This window comes from Anopheles bellator, chromosome X (genome assembly GCF_943735745.2).
Source record: "Anopheles bellator chromosome X, idAnoBellAS_SP24_06.2, whole genome shotgun sequence".
In the NCBI taxonomy this organism is placed as follows: domain Eukaryota; kingdom Metazoa; phylum Arthropoda; class Insecta; order Diptera; family Culicidae; genus Anopheles; species Anopheles bellator.
The window spans coordinates 5,571,378-5,590,871 of NC_071287.1; the positions used below are offsets into that span (position 1 = coordinate 5,571,378).

Below are 19,494 nucleotides of genomic sequence, written 5' to 3' on the forward strand. Positions count from 1 at the left end.
AACCAGCCAAACAATAGAACTTCCCGGTGCCCTCGGGTACGCCCTCGCTTCATGCTCGGGACACGATTGGAACTCCAATCGAACTCCATTGGAACGTGTTCCAGCAAGTTGTAGTTCGGAAGGACAACTTTGCAACTTTGTGAAGCCGAACAGCATGTTGTAGAATGGATGTTGGGGACCCGTGGGCAGTGGGGGATGGTCCGGCCGGGAGTCCCACAGAGAGAGATCGGACCCCGGAGCGGCACACATCCTAGGTGACGTTTAGGGTTCGGACCAGCATATACAGCAGCAAATAAATGGGACACGAATGACTGAGGCAAAGGCGTGCGTTGTTTCTTATCCGCGACCGAAACCTCTCGGCTCGCGGAAAAAGGTGATACACCTTACGTCGAGCAGTTCGAGCAGCACTCATTTTCTGCCCGCATCCCGTACTCTCTCGCGCGGGCCCGGAACCAGAGCAAGAGAACGTGGAACGTGCGGAACCCAGCTAGCGAGAGAGAGAGAGAGCGAGGGAGAAAGCAAGAGGATAGCGGAAGAGCAAACGGGAGAATGAGAAGGTTGCGCTGACCGCAACGCACTCACATCTCGAATGACCCGGAAAAAGAGAGAGAGAGAGGGAGTGAGAGAAAGAAGGTAAAAATGAGAAAGGAAAGGAACGAAAAAAGGGTCGACAATATTTTCTCTCTTTCGTGCGCTCTGCCTCTCTCTCTCGCTCTCTGAAAGGTCGAGCGTCGCTCTCGCTGAAGGAGCGGGCCGCGGAGCTCGGGCTCGGCCTCGGCTCAGAGTTCTCAGTTGCATCTCGAACGCGGTTCGCGTTGGTTCGTCCTTGAGTGACTCGTTGTGGACGAGAGGAGCTACACGTGCGATTCCTTCGGTGTCTGTGTGTGTGTGTGTGTATGTGGGTGTGTGTGTTTGTGTGTGCGAAAAGATTGTGGCCGCGGCCAACCGAGCCGCCGCCCCGAAACAAGTGAACTGAGGCTGAGGTTGAGGCTGAGGCGCTGCTGCCAGCTGCTCCAATCAACCCGCGGGTTGCTGACTTCCCACGGCGATACTCCGGTCTACGGAGGTGAACGAACGTGCGCCACACATTGCGTCCCGTGCATGCCGTGAACCGTAGGTTAGCTGGCTGCGATTGTCGGCCAGGCTTCGTTATCTGCTGCTCCATCAGGGGCGGGCCTCGAGGACTTCCACGCGGGTCCACGTGACTTCGTCCTCGGCGACGAAGAGAGCGAGCAAGCGAGCGAGAGATACCTAGAGAGTGCGAGAGACAATTGAGAGACGGCAGAAGGGGACGGTGCCGTAGCAGAGACAGAGGGGCTGCTGACAGACCACCACCAACATGACCGTCGCCACGCTGCGGCACGTCCTGTTGCTGGCGGCGGCGGTGGCGACTGCGGCCACAGGAGACGGGTCGTCGATCGTCGACCCGGTGGCCGGCGGCGCCAGCGCCACGTCGAACCATCGGCCACCCCCATCAACCGCCGCCCCCAGCCGCTCGATGCTCGTCAATCAACTGGCCCCGGGTGGCCCGGGCAACGGTTTCAGCTCGAGCAGCTGGCGGCCAGCCACCAGCGCTCCGGCGGAGCGATGTCGCGAAGGATGCCTCCAGAAGGTAAGTCCCACCAGACGCCCATCGAAATATTCGGACTCGGTCGTCCATATGTCACCGATAGACGTCACGGCAGCAGCACAAGACCAACACGTCGTCGGCACACGCCACGCCGTTGAAACGGCACTTTTTTCCAACATTACGCTACACTACCTTTGATTCTTCATGCGAAGTATTTTGTTTCTAAAGACTAGACGCTCTGGGGTTAACTGGTAACAGTAAAAGAGTTCAGAAGTTGATGTCACTATTTGGGGATGTGCTTCGATTTTGTTCAGCTACCCCATCCACGGGCCTTTTCTGTCAGGTTTTAGCATTGGAGTAGTGCTTCTCTGTCGTATCTGTGTTGGGTAAAGGGCAGTAGTTGCTTCTCTGTCGACAGCCTTCGACGTGGAGCTGTTGATTGACCTGCTGTTGGAATCCGTGTGTTTTCGTGGCTTGCAGTTAAAGGTTTACGAGGTGGGTTCAAAAAGTACTCATAATTTTGTTTCTTTTTCTTTCACACAATCATTTATCTATTTATGAATATCTGTTTTGTCCCCTTTAAAGGAATGCCCATAAGATATTATACTTAGTATTATTATATGGTATTATTATTATAAGATATATTATATATACAGGGTGTTTCACTAACTACGCCATTTTTCATTTGGTTATAAAACAAAAACGGCTCAATATTTTTCGATGCTTGAACTTTTATTTGTAAGTTTTTTTTTATGTAAAACAATTTTGATAAAATGTTTACCACGATTGGCTTGGCATTAGCTCATCTGGTCGACCTATTTTTCAGTACATTTTCGATTGTATCTGGTCATATTTCGTCAATAGCAACTTGAATTTGGGTCTTAAGGTTGTCAATAGCTGCTGGTATGTTCGCATAACATAAACGTTGATTGTGGCTGTCACTGTATGGCACGTAGCGCCGTCCTTTTCAATCCAAAGGCCGTCCAAGTTCTCAGCTTCAATTTCGCCGATAAACCAATCAGCCAAAATCCGCATCAAATGGTCACTCGTTGTGGGTTCAATACATTTTTCATATTTCCCAATTTCTGCAACCAAAATTATATTTTATACATAAATGTCATGGATGAACCTTTCAAACAAATGTTCAACCATTGAAAAATGTTCAGTCGTTTTTTATAACCAAATGATAAAAAATGTCGTTGAAGAAACACCCTGTATTATAGAAGATATATAAGTAGCATAATAATAACATAATAACAATTATAAATTATTTTTTTCATTTGATTGTAAAACAATGGCTGCATATTTTGAGATACTTAAACATTTATTTGAAAGGTTGATTCTTACAATTTATACAGGGTGCTCCATCACGCTCCGACTATTTAAATGTTAAATAACTCCGTTGTTTGTCATTTGATTTGAACAAATGAGCAAAATTTATTTGGGGTATAGAATGCCGTTTATTAATCATTTGCCCAAAATACAATATCAATCAAATGAGCATCTCCATTAGACACAAAAAGGCGTCCTTTCTTTGGGCATTTTTCATTGTATTTGACAACATTTCGGTAACAGACAACGTTTCGGTAATAGACAGCAATTTCCGCTGTGATGTTAGCTTTCAGTTGTTCAAAGGTCTTCGGTTTGCTGGCATAAACCCAACTCTTCGAATAGCCCCACAGAAAGAAGTCAGAAAAAATCGACATTAATAAGCACGCACAGTTATCACAGTTGAACAATTATTTTCAATTCGCGGCAAGTAGTAACACTGGGCAAGTAGCGGAGTTGTTCAACATTTTAATAGTTAGATCGTGATGGAACACCCTGTATATAAAATACAATTTTGGTTGTAGAAAGTTGTAAAATATGAAAAGCTTATTTTCAAAGTGGTAGTGCTTCAACTTAAACGGTAAACCTCATTTCATTGAAGCTCATTTCCATCTTGGTGACAGAATTGTCATTTTTGCGGTTCGTAAAACTCACACGTCGTGCAAGAGCAGTCACCAATACATCCAAATCGACTGACTGTTTGGTGCAGATTTTGGTCTGGCGGCATCATCGACCAGCGTATGAATAAAGAAGGAGCCGCCGTAATCGTCGATGGTGTACGTTACTGAGCAATGCAAGTTGATTTGTTCTTCTGCACAATTTAACTGAGCTGAGAACTTGGACTGAAGCTGAGAACTTGGACGACATGTGGTTTCAAAAGGACGGCGCTACGTACCATACAGCGACATCCCCAATCGATCAATTTTGCGCCCTATCTTCGAAAATCGAACAATCAGTAGAAATGGTGTTGATTTGACACCATTGGATTATATTTTTTTAGGGAGCAATAAATGTTATGCGAACAAACCAGCAACTATTGACAACCTGAAGACCGACATTCACATTGCCATTGCCGAGATAGGACCACAGATAGTGGAAAATGTACTCAAAAACTGGTTGATTGAATGGGCTACTCTGCTAAGCCAGTCGTCAACCTTTCAAACAAATGTTCAAGCATCGAAAAATATTAAGCCGTTTTTCGATACCAAATGAAAAAAATCATTTTAAATTGCTTTCTTTTTGAACCACCAATAAACGTTGTTTTGGGCCAAAATAGATTCACCATAAGTCACAGTCCACATGCGAAATGTGCCCGTGCACTTAATTTTGTTTTTTACCCACAATTTGATTCAAATTCTTTGTCAACCCTTTTTTAGGAGTAGACAATAATCGAAAATGAGATAACACCACAAAGAAATTGATACGTAGCCCCATAAATACATAGTTATCATAACTTTTCTAACACACCTCGCCATTCTTACGTGTTGAGCTTAATGGCCCATACACCCCAGGTGTATGAATTGAAGTTATCCGATTATTTCGATGAACGAAACGCATAATTTTCAGAGGAGCCACCGAATAATTTTTTTAATAAGTAGTAACCTTTTGGTTATTACGCATTTCGCCCATTCATCAGAAAAATTTCCTTTCGAATAAAACTCATTCATTTCGTCGGAAAACCATTCGACAATCCATTTTTCCAATTTGGTCTTCAAACCTTTCTGAAGTTTTTTACCGAAACGATTGGAGTTCTCAAAATAAATCAAGAGTTTCATTGCCAGTGACTATTCGACGCAAAACCAACCTTTTCTGGGGCCATTAAAGAAGCACTCATTTTCGGAGCTACTGGATGGGAAATCTGCACATTTTGGTTTGGTTCTTGGGATCGGTCTGCATCTAAACAGTTCTCGTTTGCAATTCCTCATCTTTCAACCTTCGCACGTCACCAGGATGGTCCTGTTCAGTTCGCCATAGGGTTCGCCCAAAGCAAACGAAGAGCTTCGATCGCTTTTTCTGCCAAATAAGTAGCGAGTTCGGAATTCGGAACGGAAGTCAACATTTTGAATACGCCGCAAAAACCGGGGGAAGAATCATCAATCCATTTTTTGCTACAATGACGCTAACATATTTTTATGAAACTTTAAGCAAGTTGCATAAAAAACGAGGCGTACGAAAATCGGAGGAACGGATAGAAAGCTGCTGCTACCCACATCTGAAACGTCACCCGGACAACTTCAAGCATCGAAGTCTCGAAAAGAAAAGGCATCCTTTCCGAAATAATTAGCCAGCACTATTAAACCTTCGTGACGTTGTACAACTTTTACCGCTAGAAGTAGGACGAGATGAAGGTCCCATAGGTCCAAGCGCTGATGAAAAGAACGGCTACAGCTAAAGGAACTGTGGTGGCTCTGCAGGTAGCGGGAATAGGACGTAGACCAGGTAGGCCGACCAGGTCCCACGATGGTACCGATGCCGCCCGGGCAAATTGAGCCTTGTTAGGACCAATATCCGTCACCGTCGCGCGCGTTCGTAACTGTGTCACCGACGCCGGAGCATAGCGCATTCCCCATCCAATGGAGCGGTGCAATTTGTCACAATCAGGCGCATCCGTCGGCTGTGCTCTCCGCTCACACAACAACAATATCTATTTTATAGCAACACCAGCAACAATAATCCTGCGAAGAACCGGCGACCGGAATCGGGCCCGGGCCCGATTCAAATAGTCTGGCCTGCCGGTGACATTCGCTGGACCATTACTGCATTTCCGGTTGGCGATGATATCCAGTTGAGCGCACTGTAAGGCGCTGTGAAGGCAAGCGAACGGAAAGGAAAATGGCTAAGGACTTGGGTCGATTTGTTTGGCCGCTCGATTGGCTTGCAATGAGCTGATCAAAGTCATGCTTTACACGGCAGTGCAACAGAAAAATAGATGTAACAATAGCGTCACACATTACAACAACCGGCCCGAGCAGGCGGTTTTTGGAATGTCGAAGAAATTTCTAATAGGTGTATGATTTAGTTTGTGCGGTTTTACAATGGATGGCATTACTCACACCACACAATCCAAAACAGCTTTTCGAAAATTTATTAAATTTACATTATTAGGAAGAGGAATATTTTATATATACAATTTTTTATATATCTTATATTCTTGGAATATTTTAATTTTATTTTGAAGGATTTTTTGGATCTTTACTATACATAAATGCTTGGTTACATAAGAGTACAGAAATATTCCACATTGGGATTGCTATTTAATAATTCTAAGGTATCAAAATGATTGAAATGAAAAATCTTCGATTAAATTTTTTTTAAATTACATGTTATGCCACGTGGCATTGAGTCATTTTATTATACTTATAACTAATAACTAAAAACATCTTACAACTAGTTAACTTATAAAACTTCAGATAATTAGGTCTTCTATTGTTGGGTAGATAGAATTATTGCATCTATTGATTAGGCCTTCTTTTAGTTTGTTAATTTCAAACGATAGTCTTTCCGTGCCAGCGAGGCTTACGACGAGATTTGTTGGTGTTCTCCAGTGTAAATTCAGGATCATTTTGAGAATTTTATTCAGTCTGATTTGCATTGATTGGAAGTTAGTTTTGGAGCAATGCGACCACAGAGAAGAGGCATAGGTTAAGAGAGGGAGGAAAATTGTTTTTTATATTAGGAGTATATTTGGAATATTTTAATAGGATGAGGACTTCACAAAGTCTTCTTAGACCGTTTGAGATGGTGCATAATCTTAGCGTGAGCTTCGAAGATGCTTTAATCGTTGTAGTCGAAATAGTAGGGAATAAGCCGTCACATCTACACTATCAAAATTTATCCGCCCACGTTCAGTTAACTCAAACAAATATGCCATATTATCAATTGTTATCTGCACTGTGACATTGAGTCACCGGTAAACGCTACTTTTCTCTTACTTTTCTGTTCGGCCAATTTGAACAAGAAATGTTGAAAGTCAAACGGCGGGGGTCCGTTTTAAAAATCGATACATTTTTATGGCTACAAAAGTTCTGTGACGTTGTGAGGAACTCCGTGCGGTGAGAACTAGACGGAACATAAAATAACAGTCACACTTGATATTTGATATGCTAAATATAAATTTAACTAATACGAACAAACGAACAATACGAACATGCACTGAAAAGATAGATGGCGCTAGTCTTATTGCATTAACCGCTTTTTTCATTCAGAACAGGACCTTCAATAGGAAGCTGTAAACATTTCATTATACTCTGCTTTGGTTATATTCAAAACGATGGATTATTGCATTATTTTTGGCTCTCAGTTGATGGTGTCAGCGTTATGAACTCCTCTTCCTATGAAAATGTTACAAGATGTCCGCTTCCTAAAAATAAAAATACAACTCTTGGGTGTGTGAATTAATTCGTGTCGTTTTTATTCAACATTTGTGACCTAACTACAAGAACAAAAAACGTATGACTACTTTTATGAAAGTATTGTCCGTCGTTAGCTACTACTTTCTGCCATATTTTAGGTAGTTGCTCGATTCCGTGTCAATGGAACTTCTCATCTTTAGGAGGGGTCCCTTCAGAGACCCTATTTTTAAATACTTTCAAAAGAAGTGAACCGCTGTGCTGCGAAATCGTTACTCATAGGTTTTGACCGGTTCTGCGATGTGGAGTTTTATCCCGTTTTCGTCGTTTTATGGCCTAAGCTTTGGTTCAAATGCATTTATTGTTATCGACGGGATTGTTCATCAATAATTTCCTTAGGGTTTGATAGCTCATACTCCACCAAACCTTTCGTATCCCACCATATGAACAGCATAACTGTAGCAAAGTGAATATTGCGCTTTGGTTGCGATGGAACTGGTTCACCAGGGCTTTTTGCGTTTAGGAATATTGTAATAACTCCTCTTTTCATCACCAGTAACGATTCGGTACAAGAATCTATTTTTTCTGCCGTGCAAGCAGTAATAAAAAAGTACTCTCCGCAAAAACATTCTACCAGGAACAAAACTTGACATGTTCAAATGCTTATAAAAGGTGTTATTTACACTTTAACAAAAAAACCTCTACTGCGTTAGATGCGTAATGACAGTAGCTATCAAACACATATTTCATAAAAAAATGTTACATTTAGTAAGTAATGCTATCTATTGTAAAACGGCACGAATTAATTCACACACCTAATAATTTTCCAAAAGTTGTCGTTTCTCATACGGTACTAACGACCGTAAAACCGTCTTTGTTACCAGAAGCACCAGAAGATTAAAATTGTCTCTGTTGCCGGCCTGAATCGCTCGGCGTAGAAGAAGAAGCAGCGTCAACTTTAAGGTTGATCTCATCAATTAAAATTAATAAATCAAATTAGGGACCGATTAGATCTCTCAGCTGAGTGCTGATTAGTGCAGTAGTGTCTTTGGTGGCTGGTGAATTTTCACAGAATTGAACTGCGTCGAAGACGGATAAGTGGATTGATTTTGTGTTGTTCATGCGTCTAAAGGGTGTGTTTTTAGGTTTTGGGAAGTATTTGGTTTGCGAAGTAAAAATATACGCTGATCAAGAAGGTTTTTTTTTCGTAGGACGCGATCAGCGATCAGTTAGATAAAAATTGTGCAAATGTGGTAGTTATACTACTTTCGAGCAGATTTGTGTATCTGTTAGTGTTTGTAAAACTCTTTTCGATGCATGACAGTAACTCACCTATCTTGCTCGAGATTGTTTTACGATAATGGAGTGCGCAAAGTGCTCCAAAATCGTCGCAAAAAGTAATGACCCTGTTTCATGTAAGGGCCTGTGTGGCGGTCTTTTCATCGTCGATGCACTGTTCTAACAAAACTAATGGTGAAGTCAATCGATGAATGTACCAATTTGTTTTTTAGGTGTGACATTTGCATTAAGTCATTGGAATCTGTGGTGGTGAGCGAACGCAGTGAGTTGCTCACAAATATACAGCAGCAAGATCAAAGTACGGTAGGCAACGAGTTGCTAAACAAGGCAGTACAGAAACTAGAGAAGAATGTGGGTGTTATAATTTCAAAGGATCCAGTGAGACGACAGGTGAATCCTGGGCTACAGTAGTTACCAAAAAATCGAATAGGACGATGAGAACGAATAGTGAGAACAATAATGTTCAAACTGTAATAAGGACATTAGACGTAGGGCACATGGAGGAGGACACGGTTCCTAAAGTTGTTAATCGTAAACAGACGATGGTAACACTGGCTCGAGATAGAACGGTCAAAAAAACACTTGTTGTGATACCGAAAGTAGACCAAATTTGCCAAAAAACAAGGGAGGATTTACGCACCAAATTGGATCCAAGGAAGCAGCAAGTGTCGGACTTCCGCAATGGTAGGAAAGGTCAGATTTTAATGCAATGTCTTGCATCAGAGAGCTTAGAGAAGATAACAGAGGAGATCCAGGCTTTAATAAGGGATGCTTACGCAGTAACACTGCCCTTACTTTGCATAAAGTTACAAGGAATGACAAAGAAATATTCGGACAAAGATCTAAGAGACCTCCCAAACGCACAAAATGAAAGCATTTCTTTTTAAGACAAACGGCATCATAGGACAGTTTGAGAAGAAATTTCTAAAGTACCAAAAGCATAATGCCATTCTTGAAGTAGATGAAGAATTAGCAAAAATGTCAAGCTATGTCAAGCGCTGTTCAAAGTGTATTGAGGGTCACAAGACATCAGATTGCCAATCGTCAATCCTGAAGTGCGTGAACTGTATACTAACGCGGTCGAAACAGGTCAGTGATCACGCAGCATACAGTCACGATTGTCCGGAGTACAAAAAACAGGGGCAGAGAATAATGCGCATAACTGCATAGCAACCGAAGGAAAAAAGACTAATAAGAAAGATTTAATGTATTGTAATGTTGGCGGCCTTTCGGCGAACTATGTGCCGTTCAGGGATACGTTTGGAAGAAAACAACCATCACTGGTCATGATATCTGAAACACACATCACTGATGAAAGAGCAGTTGATCAATATAGCATCCCAGGATACAGGGTTTATAATGTAATATTAATGTAATAGTACAACATAATGTAATAGTAGGAGATTTCAACATCGATTTAAAATAACTAAACATTCAACTAAATAAGATTAAAGAAAGAGTCTTGAACTGAAGAGGAAAATCGTTTTGTTTCTTTAACATTTAACAAACTGTAACTTTTTGCGTCGATATATAATTATACGTCTTGATCGCAAGACGGCTCAAATCAGAGTGCCTTAATACAATTTAATTTCTTATTATGTTTAGCTGACACATGCATGTATACGTTCCGCCAGCTTGGTGGCCGTTACTGACCGTTATCGCCTATTTCGTTAATCCATTGCTCGTGACGTTAATCCATTGCATTGCTCATGCACTTATAAATATATGACAATGGATTTAACATGGATCCATTGCTTCACTCCGGTATGAAAACGATCATCATCTTAGTGGAGAGTGGCCCAAGAGTTTTCGGCCTATGTGTTGATTGTACCTGTCCATCAGCTTAATTTAGTTAGACTTAGACCCTTAAATTAGTAGCAACCATTTGCTTAAACATTCAACACTTCAACGTAATCCCATTCCCAGCCAGCCAGCTGGCAATGTCCACCGCCAGAATGTAGCAGCGATTGCCATCGACATGTAAGCCTCAGCTCGCAGGATTTTGTGGACGTCGTTTTGCCATAATCTCAACTTTTATTTCGAATAACTTCAATCTTGATAAATGGCCACTCTTTGTTTGTTGGTGTTTGTATGATTTTAAACGCATATTGCTAAGTGATAGAAAAACTTGTTTAGTGTGACACAATAGTTCGGGTCAAACTAACAACATATTCTTTTTACGGAAACGGAAATGCTGTCCATCTATGTTTTTTGTGTTCATTCATGTGGCACCCAAACATCGAGCTTTTTAGTGAATCGACGGCTTTGAGCAAAAGGCTTACAACTGTTTGATGGTTAATCTTTAGCTCCTGGGCGATGCTCTGATTACTAATATGCCGATCAACTGTGATTATTTCTGCGATTTTATCAGCATTTTTGAGAACGGGTCTGCTTGTGCATCTTTAATATCAAAAATAACTGGACCGAACTAAAATTTAACGTAACTACTATTGAACTACGGCGTTTAAAAAAATTTATCTTAACTAACTGTTACAGTATCGGCACCGTAAACCCCATGAAAAATTTCAGTGCCCTAGCTTCAATTTTCGCCTTTATCAGGCAAAAACTGTTAAATGTACCGAATTTTTTCTTCGTTGACCTCCATTGTTAGCACCCTGTCACTTACAAATGAATGGAACAAACAATAAACAGTGACAACATTTTTTTAAGTGTAAAGTGAGCTTTAAAACGAGCTTTAAAACGAGCTAAAACTTGAAACTGTACGATCGATACTTCACGAGATATCGATCACTAAAGCTATCTACCGAGAAAATAATGGATTTCTTTTTAGCCTACCTCATATTTTGTGGATCAAACTAGCACTAGCTTGGTAACTCTAGCAATCTATCTTTTCACAATCCTTTCTCGATAGCAATTTCTTATCACTCAATGCGAAGTTTTGCAATGCGTGAAAAAGGTGATAATCAGTTGGTGCACACTCCGTACTATACGGTGGATGTGGAATAAAATTTGCCAAGCAGCAAGCTGCCGGAGTTTATGGCGACACCACAACACCTCTTCTATTGGCCGATTCTGGCTGTTTCTGGCTGTTATCAAAGAAAACCTTTTTTTATCTTAGAAGAACGAACAGGGCCGTATTTATGAATTTAACGTAATCTAACTTATCAAGATTAACAAGATTATCTTAAACACTTTGTGGCATTTCCTCCACTTTAGAATAGCCGTATTCCGGGCTAACTCGGCTAAGAAAAACTTGAAATGCAGCAAATTTTCATTTGTTTGTTTATTTGTAAAAGAACAGTCAACGGACAACTTACCCTAATTAACAATAGCAACTTAACGTAGAACTTAGAACTTAAATTAATCAATCTGACGAAACGCAAAAACGAAGCAGGTAACCGATATATAAGGAAGACACAGGCGACAGTAACAAGGACGAAACATTTACCATGAAGACATGAAAGCAAAAACATCAAATCGAACCGATCGAAGGACATATTAAAGTCAAGTAACGACGAGAGGCCGGAGGAGCCGAAAAATTGAGATGAGACAGAAGTATTAGCGAGTCAATACGTGAGGTCACAATCTTAAATGAGAACTCAACCTGTGCTGACCGTCTACGGTGCTCGAGTGAACGTAGCTCAAGTAGAAGGGAGCGTGTTTTATAGGGTAAAGGTTGATCCACCGCATACCAACCAAGTCTACGGACAGCGATCATTGTGAACTTTCGCTATTTGGCCTCAATACGATCAACCCAGCACTGATAGCGTGTTACACCTAAGTCACGGATGACATCTACACGCGGAACAACTGACGAGCCAATGCGATACGAATCCATAACAGGGCCCTTTTTTTCAGAAAGTTAGGACATGGCACTTATCGACATTCAGTGACATGTGATTGCAATCACACCAATGAACAAAGCGTTCAAGTAATGATTGCAAATAAACACAATCAGACGGGTTGCAGACAGATAGAAACAATTTCAGGACATCAGCATACATTAAGTAACACTCAGAAGGAAGCCGAAGAGTCAGGTCATTGATGAATAGCAAAAACAATAGCGAACCAGAAATTGCTTCCTTGAGGATCGCCTGAGACATTGGTGAAAACAGAGGTCTAGGTCTGATCAACCCTAACATGAATGACACGATTAGACAGATAAGACACAATCCAACTCACGAGCAAAGTTCAGACACCCAATTTGGCCAGCTTGGCGGACAATAACAGATGAGAAACTCTGTCAAATGCTGCCTTGAAGTCAGTATACATTTTATCAACCTGCAGACCTTTGTCAAAGTTAGAGTAACAACCGTTCAGAAAACTGTTTCTCTTAGTTGACTTCCACTGTTAACACGCTAGTAACTGAGAACTGAATGGAACAGGGAATCCAGCGCATAAATCAAACCAGAAAAAAACAGCATAAACCAACCACTACAGCCGTCTACCGAGAAAATAATGGATTTCTTTTTAGCTATCCTAATGTTCATATATTTTATATACTAGGTTGTATACTAAGTTTTGACGTTCGATACCAGAGGGCGCTGCTATGATCATATTTTGTTTTTGGTATATTGTTACACTCTTCAAATGAATTTATGTGAGGTTTCATTTCAATCGGTCACTAAATTTTTTTTACAAGCCATTTAGTGTCGACATGTCATGTTTGGTGTCTTTTGATGAAAAACGCTTTCCGCGCACGATATTTTTGGTTTTAAATCTGATGGAAGTCGCTAGGGACCAAATTTGTTGAATATGGTGGATACTCCCTCAATTTGAACTTCAATTCAAGGATTTTTGTCATTTTCGAAATGCTCTTGTGACAGGGTGCATTGCCTTGATGAAAGAGGATGTTTTTCTTCTATAAACAGGGCCTTTTTACACAAGTTTTTTTCTTTCAGTAGTCAATAATCAAAATTTGCTGTTTTACCAGTTGGCATGTAATCCGTTATCAAAATTTCATTCGCATCCCACAAAACTGATGTTAACATCTTTTTAGGCAATTTCTGGACGAATTCGTTTTGGAGCCGAAGAACCAGGTTCATACCACTCCTTAGCCTCTTGGTCGGATTCAGAATCATAGGGAGAGACCCATGTCTCATCCATAGTGATGATTTGATGCACAAAAACCCACTTTATCCGATCGAAAACGCTTTAAATGTTGTCAAGAAAGATGCATTCGAATGCGTTCTAGGAAACCAAAACTTCAATCAAAATATTGGTTATATTGCTCAATGAGATGGCTAGGTCTTATACTAAATCCCTTTAAGTGATTCAACGATTTTTCATTATGGTATCCTGTATTGTTTTACGATTTCAGTTGTTGTGTCTGTTTTTTTTACGTTTTGAACATGGATCGTCTTGAAGGCTAGTACGACCACGTTTAAACTCAGAAATCCCTCTGTTAACCACCAAACTAAATGTGAAGAGTTCTTATACACTTTCAACATTCGTTCATAATTTCCGTTGCGTTTCTTTCAAAAATAAAAATTAAATCACTGCACAATAATTGATTTTCTCTAATGTAAAAAATACTGTGACATGTCGATACTAAATGGCTTGTACAAAACTAATTTGAATGGTGTCAGATTTATTTGAAACTTTGCATAAGTTTCTTTGAAGAGTGTACCAATATAACAAAAAATAGGATCATCGTCGTCGTCGCTGATCGTCCCGGGGTTCACTACACTTAGGGTACTAATGCATTTTTGTCTCTCTCTGTCCTCTATTTTGCAGCGTTCCATCAAGGATATTCTCTGCGCACAGCAGCGCGAGTGCTCAATGGTAAGCGATGTTTCTATACTAGCGCCGGGTTGAAGAAGTTTAGACTACACTGACACTCCGACCTTTTTTTGTTGCTTTCGTGCGGGCACATGCCCAGGCACATTTTATTCACGGAACTTGCCCTGCCCCTGTCCCTCTCTCTAAGCCCTTTGTGCGTCTTACTAGTCTAGCGTGCGTCACAAAGGGTCGTGGGTCGATCTCGTCCCGGTCAGCAATTTTTCCCGCTCGGTTATCCTTTCTCACTTGTCGCTATCTGCCAGCGTCGCATAGTTGTTGGTTTGTCGCTGTTTTAAGCCGCGGTCGTGCTTCCTTGCGGCTCATTACTCGGCTCGTCCGATGTCGATCCACAGTGGTCTGCGCAACCGCAACCGCAACTCTGACAAAAATCCGTGGCCACAAAGTACCTGTGATAGATAAAAGTCTACCTCAGCGTGGTTCCTCACCACCCACGGCTCAATCGTTGGTATGATTGTCCTGGTCCACTGTAAGTAGCAACTGGTGTTGTATGCCGCTGCCATGCCGCAGCCTGCCACAGAGCAAACGTCGTGGTCCTTTCGGCCCTTCGCGCTCGGTCCGTCGCACTCAGGGTGTCGCCAGTAGCTGCCGTTTAGTGCTGGGTGGTCCCGCGTGGTTATGCAGCATCTAGGAAAAGGCTTTTAAGTAAAACCAATCGATTTAGAGACCACCAAAACCTAATAAATGATACCTATATTGCCCTAGGACGTATTTTAAGGATTGGGGTTGTATGAGGACCACCCGTTCTCCTCGTTCTGTAAGGACCAAATTTTGTCACACGGTTTCTCAGGTGACCATCAACTATTGTGCAATTATTGTGCATGTTTTGATGAAATTTAATTCATAACTTGTGGAGTAATTAATGTTTTTAACTGTTAATTTATTTAAGGGAGGGGAAAGAAAGAGGGGAGTGAGGGATTTCTAACTATAAACTAACTAACTATATAAACCACACACAAAACAGAGCTGCATTTTTATAATATAGACCATTTTTATATATATAGCTGTTCCACAAGGTAGGACCGAGAACGGATCCCTGAGGGACTCCCGCTGTAATCTGGCGCCTGGCTTGTCCGTTGTCGGTCTCGTAGGTGAGCCCTCGGTCGCTGAAGTAGCTTCCGATGATATTGAGTAGGCCTTGCGGCACTCCAGCTCTGCTCAGTGCTCCGCCTAAGGCTGCCCCACTGACACTGTTAAAAGCATTTTGGTTAAAACACTGTTAAAACACTGACACTGTTAAAAGCAAGTGGTTGACACTCCGACTGTTTCGTGGATTTTGTGGCGGATTGGATATGTTGTTTTGTTTACTGGACAGCGACGTCTGTGGCCAAGCAATATTATGGTCGATCGATGGTGTGCGTTGATTTTAATTGGTTCCCAAAAGTCAAAAAGTCCCTCGAAAATATCCTAACGCTAACTCAGGTCCCCAAGCAAGATTCCGGATTCCGGTGTTAATCGTTTGAATTAGAGCAACTGATAGACCGGTACGGTAGTTCCTCGTTTTCTGGGTTTCCTGGTGTTGCGGGCGGGTTTTCTAATTCTTATCCTTTCCACACGTCCCTTTGGTTGAACCCTCAACTCAAAAACCACCTGCCGCCACACAGGTGGAAACCGAAACCGAAAGGTAAAAGATAAGAAAAAGTAAAATACCATCCCAACCTTGTCGCGAACCAAACGAACGAACGAACGAACGAACCAGAAGACGCAAAGGATCGAGCTGGACTGTGAAGGTCCAAGAACCGGCCCGAAACGTGTAGGGCCTGTTTTCTTCTGTTTTGTGGTTGTTTGTAAATCGGATCACCGCTGCTGCTGCTGCCGGGGGCTTAGCTGAAGAAACAAAAAGTGAACGACAAAAAGCCGGGCTCGAAACCGATAAGAGAAACAAGGCATAGCTGGCTGCGGGTTCTAAACACACTCCTCCTGGGGAAAACAACTGGAACACGGGAGACTGGATCGGAAAGGAATCCGAAATATGAAATCAGTATGTCAGCCGCCAGGGGGGCCGCCAGGTAGCCGGGGCCCCAGGGGCGTAGATTTATGAGCAGCATAACCACACAAACCCACACACACACACCAGGACGCGCCCGGGCAGGGGCACATTCCTGGGAGTCCACGTCGCGCGTACCTCTAACCGGTCCTTTCTTCTAGAGTGCTGGGACGTGTGCAACCGACACAACCAGGTCCGGCGCGAGAACGAGCTGGCGCACCGGCTGCTCCTGAGCTTGGTGCGCCTGGTGCGCAACGAGTCCGTGGTGACGGCGGGCCTCGAGTGGACGACTCCGGCGGAGCTGGTGCGCCACCAGCCGCTGGCGACCCGGGCCGACGGGGCAACCCAGCTAGCGGCCACCGAGAACGTGGAGCGCCTGGTCCGGATTTCACGGGCCGAGACAGGAGCGCAGCCCGAGCGGGCCACGACGACGTCCGCCCCGCCGCGCCGGTCGCCGATGCCGGACCAGCTGCAGCAGTACCACCAGTGTCTGGTATCGTGGGAGATCCTGGGCGGCGGGCTGACCGGTAACCTGCTAACCGAAACGTTCAAGGTGGAGCTGTCGCTGTGGCCCAACACCAAGTACCACGTGCACGTCACCTGCCGCAACAAGGTAAGACGCTCGAGTAAACCTCGTCGCCCTCGTGCCCTCGTACCCCAACTCAACTTCTCGCTCTACGCAGGAGACGGACGCGTTGATTCGGTCGGCGTCGCTGCTGGTCGACACGAGCGAAGCGCTGATCGCATCCACCTCAACAGTTGGTCCGCCACCGGATGACGAGCTGAGCGTCGACGACGATGGCGAGGTGATGGCTGTCGCGGCACCACCGTTCGGTGGAGGTCCCGTTCCCGGCACCTCCCAGGAGCTCCTCATCCTCGGCGGGTTCGTGGCGCTCCTGCTGCTCGTGCTCCTGTCGCTAATCGGCGTCATGCTGGCCGTCGCCCAGAAGCCGGCCGTGGCCGAGGACGGCGAGCTACTGATCGAGAGCGAGATCCTGCCGAAAATCTTGCACGTCTGATGAGGGTGGGCCGGTGGACCGCGTTGGACGCTGGACTCAATCGCGACTCCTAACCATCCAGCGCTGTAAATAGTTATACACTTACTTACACACTGCTCCCCCACCCACACACACGCAGGTCAAGATCCAGCGTAGAAAGCAAGAAATACTAGTCTTAGTAGTGTGTGTGTGTGTGTGTGCGTGTGTATGTGGGAAAGTCTTCCGCGCTCTGCAGCCTGTGAGCGTGTGACTAGCAGACAGCCCGGACGTGTATATCCTTTTTTTTAACTTTTCTTCTCTACTTGGTACTTGGCCGCGATGGTTAGAACATAGGTCCAGAATCCAGCGTGGATAGACCGCGGGGTGTGTACATATAGACGGTAGAAGAATGGAAAACATCGAACAGGATATTTAGGAAGGAAACGCCAAATCGACCAAAAATCTTTAAAACTAAAAGCCGACAACCGGAGCAAGAGTGAGGGAAACGTGAAGCGAAGCGAAGGGCGAGCAAAAGAGTACAACACGAAGGCAACTTTGCACAAAACTATACAATCACCTCTCGAAGCGGGGAAGTAAAAGTGGTTGAGCAGAAGAGTGGAAGAAACCGAGCCGAGCAGAACCGCAGAGCCAAGGTGCGGGAGTAATCTTAACAGCACAACGCAATACAGGGCTTTACCACTAGCGAAATGCGGTTTTCGTTTTGTTTGCTGTACAAAAAACGGGGTGATCGAGCAAAGAGAGCGAAGAAAGGAAAGCAAACGGAAAAGGCGAGACCCACAAGAAGAAAGGGAGTGATTTAAGCCGTTAGGATAAATGGAATGGAGGTACTAGCGAATTGTGTATGTACGTGCGGCGGTGCGGTATGGCTCAAGATGGCATTAGTAGTTTTCGTAAATTGTAAAAAAAAAAACGGACAAATCGCATAGATACGCACAGATATGCTCAGCTCATTTTTCTGACACTCCGGAACGCACTACCAGCCGAACCAGTTCACCAGCTGGACAACCGATAAAGAGGGATAGATAATGGGAAAGCTCACAAAACCTAGAATAGATTGGAATAAAAGAAAGAGAATGAAAGGGAGAGAAGGGCGAGAGAAAGAGAGAGAGAGATAGATAGAGAAAATCGAGAGCGAGACAGATGAAAGCTAGGTATGTTGGGAAAAGCCGAAAAACGGTTCGAAACGCCGAAGTAAACCGAATATTCGAATACCGATTCGAAGCATCTAGCGGATTTCACCCGGCACCACCCGAGCTGCTGTGTTGTACATATATATGTAAAAAGACTGACTTGAGATCTGACTGTAAAATAAAACTATTTTAAAAAATAATACCCGACCCAATACTGGTCTAGACTGCTTCCTTTATTTGGTTATTTTTGTTCAGTTTAGTAGCTTAAAGGAAAGGTTGGAGTTTGTTTTCTACACTACAATTTAGAGGGTGTGTAGGACAAATGTTTGTCATCTTTGAGCCCCCAGCGTGGTGGAAATTCTAAAACATCGGAACCATCGAACAGCGAGAATCCTTGCATTGCTGGTGCGACACACCGGGTAAATGGTGTCAGGCTCAATTGAGCTGCTTTTACGATTGACACGATTCGTTTCGAATGAAAAAGCACAGTCGTTCAGCCCAGAGAGACGCATCAGCGCCACGATGGTGCAGCTTTTTCATTCCGCAACGAGAGTGTCCCATCTCTCACGTTCCATGCGCAAATGTTGCCTGGCAGATCGAGCAGCATTTGCATTGAATGCACCAATGACGCTAGATCGCATGAAAATCAATGGTTCGTCGAACGTTGTGCGTTTGAGCAGCCGAAATGAGCAAGGTTGCTCCGGAAAAATTTTACGGAACAAGATTTTATGTTAAATTTACTTCTTAAGGTTTGAGAAAAGGGCTGAAAAATCAATAAGGCAGTGTTTATTGACTACCGCAAGGCTAAGCAAGAAGTATTAAGCATACAGCAAATACTTGGCCAAATGTAATATTTGATTTTTTTTCTTCCGGAGCCCAAGGAGCATAGTCCTCGCGAACAGCAGATTAGACGTGTATTGTGCTAAAAAACTTTAAACGTTTAATTTTAACACATGTGGCCACGCCTAGCCAGATTTGAGCCAAAACTCGTCCAAGCAAAACAGTTGCCAAAAATTTACTAATCACTCAAAATGGCCGAAATTCCAAAATGCACAAGAATGTTCACCATGGC

At 43.4% G+C, this 19,494-nt stretch overlaps 1 protein-coding gene across 1 annotated transcript; it reads left to right on the top strand.

Annotated features, from left to right (window-relative positions):
- Positions 1 to 894: 894 nt before the first annotated feature.
- On the top strand, positions 895 to 18,621 carry LOC131213590 (uncharacterized). The gene is made up of 4 exons (XM_058207661.1): positions 895 to 1,612; positions 14,245 to 14,292; positions 16,458 to 16,907; positions 16,978 to 18,621. The coding sequence occupies exons 1-4, from the start codon at positions 1,340 to 1,342 to the stop codon at positions 17,311 to 17,313; spliced, it is 1,107 nt and encodes a 368-aa protein (XP_058063644.1). The 5' UTR covers positions 895 to 1,339; the 3' UTR covers positions 17,314 to 18,621.
- Positions 18,622 to 19,494: the final 873 nt, after the last annotated feature.